Here is a 12938-nt window from a genome sequence, read left to right as displayed (position 1 = left end):
AGTTTCTATGGAATGCTCACAATAAACGGGTATTTTAATAGGTGCAACAAGTCCCAAATCAAGTAGTCAGGAAAGCCTTTGTGTTTTCACATCCTTCTTTGGTGCCGGGTATCCACTACCTTTAAGCGCACTGTTAAGATAGTGAGGCGGTGATCGGCAGAATGAATTAAATCAATCTAATACTAAGGTGGCGGCATGACCATCCCCTCCCTTAGGAGTGATGAAGGCGAACTTTGATGTATCTGTTATGGTAGATAAGGCTGCTGCGGGATTTGTTATCCGAGACCATTATGGAAAAGTAATAAGAGTTGGTGAGAAAAAATTGCTGCACCTTCTGTTCCCCATGCTGACTTTACTGCGGCTTGGCTTTTGCTGCGAATGAGATGCAGGCATAGTTTATTTGGTTGGAAGGTGACTCTGTAATAATAATTAATTGGATTTCTAACTCTGATCCTCACAGGTACAGGCAACCACCCATGTTAAAAGATATTGTGCGGTGGAAGAGGACCAGGAATCTATGTGTCATATCTCATGTCTTTCGTGAAGCTAAGTGCGCTGCCGACTACATGGCTAATTATGCTCTCAAGGGGGATGTATCCTGGTCACGGGGAAATCTCTTTATCCATTTTTTGCAGGTATTCTGATGGCTGATTGTAGAGGGACAATCAATATTCATAAGAAGGAAATAATCACTGGCTATGAATGCTTTAAATAGCATGTTTCTAGCAGGCTGTTATATCTATGTCAATGGTGTCGTTGCTGTTTGTTCTTGTCCATCTATCATGGGTCATGCTATCGGATGCTATACGGCAATCAGGAGAAGGTTCTTTTAATCCAGACGCTGAAGAATCTGAAGCTAGCTCTGGTCTAGTTTGGCGGCCAGATTCTATCCTTAATACGGACATTCTGAATTCTGAACTAAGTAAGTTGGTTGTTTGACATCTCGATGATATGTTCTTTTTATATAAAATAGCAGGTTCCAAGACTGAAAAAAGGCATCTACTGTGGGAGAGAGGGGGCCTTTATTCCAATGGAAATTATGGTCCTTGATGCATATTGGATTTTTATTCATATGAAGAGCACAATGATAGAGCAATATTGCATTGAGTGCAGCTCATTTCATGTCTTTCACACAGGGGTGCCATGGGGAACTCTATACAGAGCTTGGTAATGTCTTGTTTGTGCAGGAGATGCCATGCGATTTTTCTTAATCTCACCTGGTATCATTTTTTCTTGACTTCAGTGGATGTGTTTGTTGCTGCATTCCCCCTGTAGCTGGGCTATATTTGGAATTGATGTTATGCAGATCAGAAAAGTTCACATCAGACTGCATCACTTGGGAGCAGTTCTTTGTAGGGAAAAAAAAAAAACGTTCTAGAGTTAAGCTCCTCTTTTTCACCAAAAAAAAGAAAAAAGAAAAAAGAAATGTAAACCCTCAGTTCTCAATCTTCTCTTCCTATGTAAAACTGTATAGATTACCGAAAAGACACTAATAGCATAAGCATCTCTTTAATTAGAATTTTCTTATTATTTTTTTAGGATTAACATCAGGACTTGTCCTTCAGAATTTGTGCATGAATCTACTGGTCCAAAAGGCCACAACAGGAAGGATCCCCAACAGATATGGTCTCATTGTCGCCGGCATTTCTTTTGAGGAAAATCTCCTTCACATGGACTGAGAGCAAGGCATCTTGGGGAAAAACCATTTCAAGAACAATGAGAACTACCATTCCATCTAGGTATCTTGTCCGGTTGTGTCTCCTATTGGCCACAGAAGCATCTCTTTTACATGCTGCAAAGAACCATGGAAAACATAAGAAGAGTAGTCCACTTGATGCAAGAAAAGTTAAAAAGACAAGAATATAAATGTGTTACTTTTTACTCAAAAAAAAAAAAAAAAAGGTCTTACTTCAGGCATATCTCTTATGGCAGACCAAGGGTATCAAAGGGCCTTCTTTCTCTACTGAAAAGAGCACATATTGGTGAAATCTACTTGATTGAGAAATTGTTGTCTCTGTTCTCCCACTTGCACCATAAAACTGTCACCATCCTGAAAAAGTTCTTTGCTTAGTAGCAAGGACATGGCTTTTGTTGGGTTATAGGTTTAAAGCTTTGTTTTAAATAAATTTGCCTTCTGAGAAGGAGAAAGACCTGTGAAAAGGCTGTGGGTTGCTGGCAATTTAGTAAAAGAGGAACTGAAGGATCTTTTATTTGGTAGTTATTGGTAGCATTCTCAAAAGATGGAGCCTGAATGTGAGTGGTTTGGTTCCCAAATGGCACTTGTTGTGGTATGATCCCCATTTTCTGATATTTATTATTGCAGATCCATCAGCATTGAATAATATATAGAAATTTATACACAAACATGAAGATGAAGAGAAACAACGTATAGGACAAATTTGGGATTTTAATCCGACCTCTAATATGTTCATGGAGTCATCAATATCCCCTCCAAAGTCATATAACATGAGCTTTGCGGAAAGAAACTGGACATGATGCAACAAATGCTGCATTAGAATCACTCTAGATGTGCTAAATAAGAAGGGAGATTACAGATGCATCACTTGTGATTACCTCAACCTGGTTCTGCAAAGACCGCACATAGTTAATTATCTCATCTAGCATAAGGGCCTTTCCATTAACCTACATATCAAAAACGTAAGCAAATATTTTGGTAAAGTGTCCTTAAATCCAATCCATGCATACAAATTAGTGCATCATATAGAGAAGCTGGCTTCACCTTGTCACAGCCAGGAACAAGGCCTTGCAACATCTTCATTCTCCCTCTTATCTTCTCCCTTCTGGCCTGAACATCCATTTGAGATGGTTCAAACCATGAGTTTTGCAAAAGAAATAAATTTGATCAAAATAGTTTTTTTTTTTTTTTTCAAAAAAAATGTTGAAATCCTGAGGAATACCCTTTCTGCAAGGCTGTGACTATCTGTAGCTTGACCTCTCCTGGCTCTTACATGAATGAACCCTGGAGGAGGCTCTTCACCAGCTTTTGTGGCTTTGGAGACTTCGTCGTTGGACTTCTTATCCTCTTTTCCCTTCAAATCACCATTGGGTTTCCTCTGCTTCCTACTCTTTCTTTCCTTTACATCCTAGCAGCATGCAATACTACTTAGCAAAGAAACGAAGATATATTTGAGAGCAAGAGCTGCCAGAGATTCAGAAAACCAAGACCATTTACATATGGTTTCAGATTTCTGCTCTGCTTACCTTGGTTTGACCAGAAGACAAGCAAGTCCCATGTCCAATCTTTCTTTTCTTCTCCATAGAGACTTCTTGTTTTTGGACCACCTCATCATGGGGCTCAGTTACCACCCAGGAAAGAGTCATCTTGCTCTCAGATGAAGGAGCTTTTGAGGAAGTATCAAGAGAGCTGCTGCTCTGGTAGGCACTGGCATCAATAGCTGAGACCTCTAGGATGGCTTCAGGAGAGAAATAAAAGGGGAAGGAAGAGAAGGAGTTATTGCTCATCTCTCCAACTTGTGGTGGGGGGAGAAGCATCTCAAATGGGGTGGTTGTCAGTCCGGCAGAGTCAACAAGGAAAGCTTGGTTCTGTTGGTATGAGAAGGCCTCCATTGTGGGATTCTGGGGATTGGATTTGAAAGACGAAGAGAAGGCAATGGAAGCGGAGATCAGATAAGCAGTATGGCAGGATGGGTCTGGGCTGGTTTAGTTTATATACAAGTTTCTTGTTTGTCTTCTTGTTTTTTTTTTTTTTTTTTTTCTGTGGGCCGGGTGGGGAGGCTGGCAGAGAGAGAGAGAGAGAGAGAGATCCCATGCAGATATGTGTACATTTGACCGGTCTTATCGAATTCTCGCTTCCCCTCTTCGTTTGTTTGCTATTAGAGTTTTGTATGGCTTACAGCCTGGGTTCGGTGGGCCACTAAAGACCTAGAATTTTCAAAAAGTATGACCGGTGTTTGTATAATTTTCCTTCCGTACACCCTTTTTCTCTGTAGTGTTCCAGCATCGGAGAATTTTACAATTGCTAGGAGATAAAATTGAGCTTAAGGTGATGTCCTTCTTTTTTTTTTCTTTGATGGTGAATACATTTTTGATGATTTACATAATTAAAATTATGATTTCTTTAGTCACCCAGAACTTAAAAGAACTCAGTTATTTACATAATTAAAATCATGATTTCTTTAGTCAATCGGAACTTAAATTACTCTCATATGGTAGGTTTGGACCATTTTCCATTGTTGTAGGCAGTCCACAATAGCAGCATCAGATGGAGGACATATCCTAAAACCTTCAAAGATCACCGACTAGAAACTTGGGAAAAATCCAAGAAGATATAACAGTCGATGGTTAAAGGAAAATAAGGGAACGAGGAATAATAAGAAGTGAAAAGAGGAAACAGTTTATCTCTTCTTTCTTTCCTTTTAAGTTCTTGTGTCTTTTGAAGGCTAGAACTTCAGGTACATATAGAAACTTACATTACAAAATGATCTGAAAAGAGAAATAAGATGCCTGTTGAGAGTGTAACTCTTATAGAAGGGCCTCCAGATGCATTGTATTTTTTTTTCTGAACTCCAAATACATCGTATCACTTGCTAACTTGTAGGATTTGTATGTCTTGAAGAAACCATGACCTGATCCAACTACCTCACGTCATCGTGAATCTAGTCAATAATAATGATAAAATCTCTTACAATGAAAATTCTCTCTGCTCATAACTCTTGTTGACATAAATAATGCCTGTTTAGACGGCATAAAATTCAATCATTGAGATGAAAGGTTCGAAGAGATGTGAGTCTCTCTGCCATCAATAATCTGATGTCCCATCTTTAGACGATAAAACCATCATGCCCCATGACGGTGAGGCCCTTTTTTTTATTTTTTTAAAAAAAAATTCCTAAGCAAGAACCCTTATCTGATTTACTAACAACATGAGATCTTTTAAATGTCATGTCAGCATGAAATCTTTTCTACAACGCCAAGACTGCTAGGTGTACGTCATGATGTTGCATCTTTTAAAAAGATGACTTTAATGACATTGATGCCTCCTTTTGGGCAAGATGCAAAGTGGCATCAAACCATCGATAATGATAAAGTTTCTCATATAGAATTTTGCGTTCGACACAGTCCCAAACTTTGAAGTTCTTTATCACAATTTTGCTTGCCATAACTACCGAAGTATGGTGTGAAATAAAATAGCATATACTATTAATTTCCTTCATATACTGATAGATTCACATTTTTATCACATACATGGCCTTTTAATCATAACACTGACCATGAAGATTGGCATCTTGTCATAATCCTGGAAGAAAGGGAGCAAATTCTAACTCTGGAACATCTACCATAAAGCCCAATCACTATTATGCACATGTACTAGAAATGTTTATATTATCTACAAACGCATGTGATAAACATGTAATGCACCAATTCTATCTACAATATAATGATGGCTTAAAAAATAATGATGACCTTACAAGACATGGAAACCAAGTTTTTCCAAGTTTTGTGATGATGATGGGAAAAGCCAAGATTAACCTTCATCATTAAATCCATTAAAATAGCCCATAAGTAATCCATCTTAGAAAAGACTAAACATATGATTGTGTCAGGGCTCCCTTATGAGGAAGATTTTTTAGATGAGTGCAGAATTAGAGATTGGAAATCTTTTTAACTATGTTCTCTCATGACTAAGTTTTCTAAACTAATTGAGCAAGTTTCTTCACTACAGTTATTATATTTTTTAGATAATATCAACTCTTTGTTATACCAACATTAAAGCTAGAAATCCACAGCTCATGTGCTAAAATGGCTAACTCTAACAAAAATTCCCAACCAAAACATGTGTCGTCCAGTATTTGAAATGTTCTTGGCCACCGCAAAGGATAGCTTTCTATGCATTTGTACTCCTATCATTAATATTGTAGCAATCTAGAACTTCACCTAAAAAGACTAATCAGAAGATATTGTTTGAGTTCTTTGGTCCTAAATAAGTATCCAAGATTTACCCAATATATAGTCAATATAAGATTAAATGCATACTCATATGGATCCTCACATATTTTTCTTATTTAAGCTATGATGTCTTCATCGGATTAAGAGTTCAAATCTAATCACAAGCATAGCAATCAACTCATGGTCATCCTTAACAGGTCCATACTACAGTATTCTCTAGTTTAATTGAGCAACGGGTTAGGTTAATTTACTTTTATATCATTTGTAACATCCTAGAATTATATCCAAAAAAAAAATCTAGAAGGTATTATTTATATTTTTTGATCCTATATAAATATCCAAAATCTATTCAAGGTATAATTGATGTGAAACTAAACTATGCCCACACTAGTCTCCACAAGGACTTGCTAGAAAAGAACAAAATAAAGCAAAAAAAAAAAAGAAAGAAAAAGAAGGATTAACTAGATTCAGCTAGGCTAAAATACAGCCTAACCTGCAAAATTATCTTTGCATTGATTTTTTAATTTGATAATACGAAATTTGCAATGGCATTTTAGATTTTTCACCTAAACAATAACTTTGGTTCCAATTAATGCATATAAAAATAATTTCGAAAGTTACTTGTGAGGGTATAGGTATATTTAGAGGCTATATATGAAATTCCTTTAAATAATATTGATTTCTACAAAAATAAGAAAATTCTATGACACTGTGCTCATATTTCTCCTTTCTGGGGCTCACATGGTGTTTTTTTTGCCTTTTTCTTAACAAAAAAATATAAATATATTGGTTGTGGTCCAAGGTCTCTTTGCTTAAATGGCTTGGAGTCTCCATTCTTCATAAAATATTGTCTGTTTTGGAGACTGCTTCACATACACTTGCCTGTATACTCCTACACGATTTTGTCTCTTGAGCTAGAGCCTAAAAGATGTCTCAAAAGGAGAAGTAGAGCTCAACCATATAAGCTAGAGTTACTTTTAACTCACAATCAATGTGAGACTAAACCCTCCACAATAATAGCCCCCCAGTCAAGGAGAATTCTATCTATTGGAGGGTCCCTTTCTCTAGCATCATTGTTAGTTGTGTTCTAAGATCTCTTAGCTCGGATTGCCTGAGATCTTTGCCCTTCATGAGGTATTATCCACTTTCAGGGCTGCTTTGCATACACTCCTGCACAATTTTGTCCCTTGGGCTAAAGCCCAAAAGGCACCTTAAGAGGGAAAGTAGAGCCCAACCATATAAGCTAGAGTTACTCTTCACTCACAATCGATGTGAGACTAAATTTTTCTACAACAACAGTAGCACCCCAGTCAAGGAAAACTTTGTCTATTGAAGGGGCCCTTCCTCTAGCGCCATTGTTGGTTGTGGTCCGAGGTCTCTTGGCTCGGATGGTCTTAGGTCTCCATCCTTCATGAGGTATTGTCCCTTGGGCTAGAGCTCAAAAGATACCTCAAAAGGGGGAGTAAAGCCTAACCATGTAAGCTAGAGTTACTTTTGATCCGGTCAAGGAGAACTCTGTCTATTGGAGGGGCTCTTCTTCTAACACCATTGTTAGTTATGGTTCAAGGTCTCTTGGCTCGGATGGCCTGGGGTTTCTGTCCTTCATGAGGTATTATCTGTTTTGAGAACTGCTTCACATATACTCTTCCGTGCACTCTTCTTGCACGATTTTATTCATTAGGCTAGAGTTCAAAAGGCGTCTTACGTGAGAAAGATGATTTTTTCTTATATAAGCCAGAATCCTTCTTGACTCATAATCAATGTGAGATTAATGAAGCCTTTCTTTCTATACCACCACAAAATATATTTCTAAAAATCCTTCTAGCTGATTGTCTAAAACCACATTTACCCATGAAGTCTGTGCATACACATTAGGAACATGAGATAAATGAAGCCTTAAAACTAGGGCCCATCTAGAAGAGATTTATTGTGAACTATCCATTAGAATGATCTCAAGGTCTGGATCTACAGCTTAGGTTGCAGAGGTTTCATGCAAAATGGTGCACCGTGGATGGTGGATTTTGAGACAGAGAGAGAGGGGTGTGGGGGGGGTGGGGGTGGAAGGGGGAGGGGAGGAACAATACAAAAGGAATTCTCTTCCCATTTAGGGTGCATTTAGTTTGCACCTGGAATAGAAATCAGAATCGGAGGAATTGACGGAAATGGAAATCATAATGATCATATTTCTCAATGTATTTGGTTTGTGGCTGGAATCAGAACTAGAATTAGAATAAGAATAAGATTTGAATACTAGGTGAGAATTCAGATTGGATTTTTGGGGGGTTTAAGGCATTTCCATCCTCCTGGAATCGGAATAGAAATGGGATTCTCTCAATTAAACAACTAGAATGAGAATCACTCATTTCCATTTCCATTCTCAAGCCTAACTTCCTCCATCCAAATATATTCTTAAATCCAACAATCTTAATTAGTTGGATGAAACTTAAAATTACATGGTTAGTAAAAATCTATCATATACAAGAGTTCTAACTTGTAAGGATTTCTACAATAGAGTTAGAGGTATTGATAGCTTGTAATTGATCCGCACAGACCTTCTCTTGGCCCCAACCTGCAAACTAAAGTTAAGACTCATAAGTCATGTATGAAACTAACACAAATAAGAAGCTGGCATGGCATAGATTAAAACAGACCATTTTTTAATGATAAAAATAGGTTACCTTCAAAAAAGTATGGGTGCATTTGGTTTGAGACCAAAATCAAAATCGGAGTTGGAATTCGAATAAATTAGAATGGAAATCAAAATGACTATATTTTCTAGCCGTTTAGTTTATAATTAAAATCAAAATAAGATTTAAATACTAGGCAAGGGTCAGAATTAGATTTTAGAGGATCCAGACATTCCATTCCCTCTTCGAATTAGAAGTAGAATGGAGCTTCCTCTAACCAAATAATCAGAATAGAAGGCATATTCTCATTTTCATCACAGAGCCCAACTCCCTCCAATCAAATATGTTCTAAATGTGGCCCTTTAAATTTTGATATGACTAGTTTAAGGAGGTATTTGGTTTGCAACTAAAATTGGTATTGAAATCAAAATTGAAGCTAAAATCAGAATAGATTGGAATAAGAATCAAAATGATTAGTATCTCTAATATATTTGGTTCATCACCAGAAGTAGAATCAAAATTAGAATGGAGTTTGAATAATAAAGAAGATTAGGGATTGAGTTTCGATAGACCAGGACATACTTCTTATTTCCCCATGAATCAGAATGAGAATAGAACTCCCAACAAAATAGCTAGAATAGGAGTTATTCATTTATATTCCTATTCTAAAGTCCAATTTCTCTTGACCAAATATACCTTAAAAAAATATGACAATATCAAATCCAACAAATCTTGGTCTCTATCAACATCTAAGGGAGCATTTGGTCAACCACTAAAAAAATATTTTTTTTTATTTTTTAATTTTTAAAAAATAAAAATCAAAAAATAATGTTTGATAACATCATAAAAAGTAAAAAATAAAAAATAAAAAAATAAAAATAATTGCTTTCTCTAGAAAGCAAATTATTTTTACTTTTTAAAATTTATTTTTGCTTTTCCCCGACTTACCCCGACACTTGCCACCTCCCCCACCCCTCCCCCTCCTTGCTGACCGCTGCTCCATGAAGCAGCTCCTCCAAGTCTATGGCCAAATGGTCATCTCCAGTCGGATCCACAACAACTACACCGCCAGCCACCTCCTCGCCTTTGCCGCCCTCTCCCCCTCTAGCGACCTCCACCACACCCTCGCCCTCTTCTCCCACACCCACACCCTTGACCCCAACTCCTTCATGTGGAACACCCTCATCCGTGCCCTCGCCGACTCCCCCTCTCCTCCCCCTCCAATACCATCGACCTCTACATCAAGATGAAAACTCTCAGCTTGCCGTTGGGTAAGCACACCTTCCCTTTAGTCCTCAAAGCCTGCATCAACATCCATTCTCTCTCCATCTCTCGGTGGATCCAAGCACATGTCTTGAAGCACGGGTTGGATTCGGATTTGTATGCCATCAATGGTTTGGTACATTGTTATGTGACATGCGAGCTCCCGCATGACACCCGCCAATTGTTTGATGAAGTTTTTGAGAAAAAATTGATAATTTGGACAACGATGATCAGCGAGTATGTTCAAAATTTTTGCTCCAATGAAGTTTTGGTCCTCTTCGATCAGATGATTTGGATAGGCGTCCAACTGTGTGATGCCACTCTGGCATCGGTGCTGTCGGCTTGTGCCCGATCAGATGGGCTGAATTTGGGAAAGTAGATTCATTTGTATATAGAGGAGAAGGGGATTGAGATGGGAGTGATTTTTGGAACAGCTTTAGTGGAAATGTATGTCAAGAATGGTGCGGTCTCGACCGCACTCGAATTGTTTAGAAAAATGCTAGAAAAGAACACTGCAACATAGAATGTGATGATTAATGGATTGGCTTACTATGGCAACTATAGTTATCAAATATATTTTTTATTTTTTTTATTTTTATTTTTATTTTATAATAAAAATTTAAAAAAATAAAAAATATTTTTTAAAAAGTAAAAATTAAAAATAAAAAATGTAACCAAATGCATCCTATATCTTACCGCTCATGTGGCTACAGTTTGAGTCAAATCTGAATCTGGACGAGGACCAAACACAACCCACTTGCAACTTTTTTTTTTTTTTTGGTACATAAGGTGGGGTACAACCCACTTTTGAGGTCGCTTCTAGAGGAGAGGAGTATCTTTTTGGATTGCTCTTGTTACCGTAACATAAATGGCAATGCTGGACAAAGTGGCAAAATAGTTCCCAAAATGAAAGACCTCACAAAGTACAAAGAAAATCTGACTGATATCATATCACACCATATCTACACGAGGACGACACATGCATATGAAAGATAACTAAAATTTAGAACAAAAGATTGTCGCCTTATTAATTTGTCGGGCATCAAATAGTTGTGCATCTCATGTTATGATGAGAACCATCAAGCAATGGATGGATGCATCCGGCAGTTTGTATTTCGCTATCTCGATGGTGTTACATCATTCAGCATAGATACAAATAATATTTTTGTTTTTTTGAGTAATATTCAGGATTTGAATCCGAAATCTATTCAAGGGATATGTTTTTAGGGCCGAGATACCATAGAGACTTGTCTCCATTGAATACTCTCAATTTCCATGCTTTGTACCTGGTCTCTTTTCATTTATTTCAAAGCAAACATCAATATCTTGGTACTGTTATATCATCGCAATTGGTTTATACATTACGTTCACATGGTTAAGAGGTTGAAGTATTATAATCATGTGACATGCATGCATGGCTCAGTTTTTCCTTAATCTTACGTGAGTTAGAGATACACCACTTGCCCAAGTAATCAGGACGTGGCTCTTGATTAGTGGTCCTGGTCCAACATGTACGACACAGAGCAAGGGACTTCAACGCCGGGACAAGCATAAAAATACAACACTCCGTAAGTTCTTTGTCCCAGTTTGGTAGGTTTCTAAAAATTATTGGTGCTCCTCACAGATGACCCTACATGCCTCAATATGTTTGGTTTGGAAGAGTTAGATCCTGGAACGACAATGGAAATAGGAATCAGTAATTTCTATTATAACCATTTGGTTAACAGAAATCACATCCCATTATAATTTGAAAGAAGAATGAGAATACCTCAATCCTCTAAAATTTAATTTCGACTCTCATCTAATATTCAAATCAAATTTAACTTTGATTTTGATTCTAGTGATGAACTAGATACATTAGAAAATATGACCATTTCGACTTCAAATCCAATTCTGATTCCAATTTCAGTTCCTAACGTGAACCAAATACATCCTAAGGTTTTTTCTTTGTTTTTATTAAATTCAGATACCCTAACCTCCCTAACATTAGAAAAAGATAAAAAATTCATGATCTAAATTAAGTAGCCCTTCCACACACCATCACCTTCTACATTTTCCAAATAAATTTTACCATCCAAAAGTATGAATAGAAATATTGTATACTTCAAGTACTTATTTTTGAATTACATCCATGACTTAGATTTTTTCTTTGTTGGTAGGATGACTTATGATGTACTTCAAAAAAGGTAAGGAGTTGGCTAGCAAGAAAGTAGTATCTTCGTTGCTAGGCATATCACCGCAAGACGAACGAAGTGGCAGATTAGATAGCTTAATTTTTATTCAGCATTTTTTTGAAGCTTTGTGGATTGATTTGTCATATTGATCCAGCAGATGCTAAAAGGTATTTTATTTTTTATTTTTTTTAGATGCATTGGTATTACGAACAACCAACTTAGAAAAAAAAAATAAAGTGTTGGTGCAGAATTCCGCCGACGCCGGAGAAGCTGGAGTTGAGATGACCGCGGCCGCCATCGGGACCTGCAAGGGAAGTCTAAACCGAAGTTGGAGGTGCTCCGGCAAGACCCTCCGACGCTCAAGTCAGTACTCTGCTTTAACAGAAATGAAGTGCTTAAATGAGATTTTGGCAAAGTTTCGAGATAGAGTTTAGAGCTTAGAGAAGAACGTATCTGGGGGTCTCTTTTTATAGATGGAGAGCGTAACTGATTGACAGCGACGTCTGTAACCGCCTGGTAGTGGACCGTTCAGGGCCACGCGGAATTTGTTACGGAGAGTAGTGGCGTCATGGGGCCATTCAGGGCCACATGGAGTTTGTTACAGAGAGTGGAGTGGTATCCGTTGTCGTGACTTGCCAGAGAGTGGTGGAGCCACGCAGAATCCGTTACAGAGAGTGGAGTAGGATAGTGGCCATTGTCGTGACTTGCCAGAGAATTCGGATCTGTCGGCTGAAGCTCGGCTGGGATGTCTGACAGAGCGGAATGGCTCTCTGTCTCGTCGATCCAGGAGAAGCTCGGATATTTCTGAGGTTGCTGACGGATCTACTATTGTTGGGTGCCTAGAGCGCTGATGCTGCAGGCGGGAGTCATCTGTTGTAGAAGCTCGGATGGAGACTTTCTGTTGGAAAAGTCCAGTTTCATGAGGAATCCGGCAGAGGGTCGGCCG

The 12938-nt window shown here is 37.9% G+C and overlaps 1 protein-coding gene and 1 pseudogene across 2 annotated transcripts; one reads left to right on the top strand and one right to left on the bottom strand.

The window, feature by feature from the left end:
- Nucleotides 1-1018: 1018 nt before the first annotated feature.
- On the bottom strand, nucleotides 1019-3649 carry LOC105051065 (basic helix-loop-helix protein 80). Of its 2 annotated transcripts, none has more exons than XM_073243471.1 (8): nucleotides 3223-3649; nucleotides 2919-3104; nucleotides 2741-2806; nucleotides 2575-2643; nucleotides 2391-2486; nucleotides 2152-2304; nucleotides 1910-2050; nucleotides 1019-1792 (listed from the first exon to the last, which is right to left on the bottom strand). In XM_073243471.1, the coding sequence occupies exons 1-7, from the start codon at nucleotides 3586-3588 to the stop codon at nucleotides 1961-1963; spliced, it is 1026 nt and encodes a 341-aa protein (XP_073099572.1). In that variant the 5' UTR covers nucleotides 3589-3649; the 3' UTR covers nucleotides 1019-1792; nucleotides 1910-1960. The 2 variants fall into 2 exon arrangements, with proteins under 2 accessions (XP_073099572.1, XP_019708367.1); XM_019852808.3 differs by having other exon boundaries at nucleotides 2418-2486.
- A 5859-nt stretch (nucleotides 3650-9508) lies between these two features.
- On the top strand, nucleotides 9509-11197 carry LOC109506243 (pentatricopeptide repeat-containing protein At2g36730-like; annotated as a pseudogene).
- Nucleotides 11198-12938: the final 1741 nt, after the last annotated feature.

This window comes from Elaeis guineensis, chromosome 9 (genome assembly GCF_000442705.2).
Source record: "Elaeis guineensis isolate ETL-2024a chromosome 9, EG11, whole genome shotgun sequence".
NCBI lineage: Eukaryota > Viridiplantae > Streptophyta > Magnoliopsida > Arecales > Arecaceae > Elaeis > Elaeis guineensis.
The sequence above is the reverse complement of the archived record's forward strand: the minus strand, read 5'-3'. Positions and strand labels throughout refer to the sequence as shown.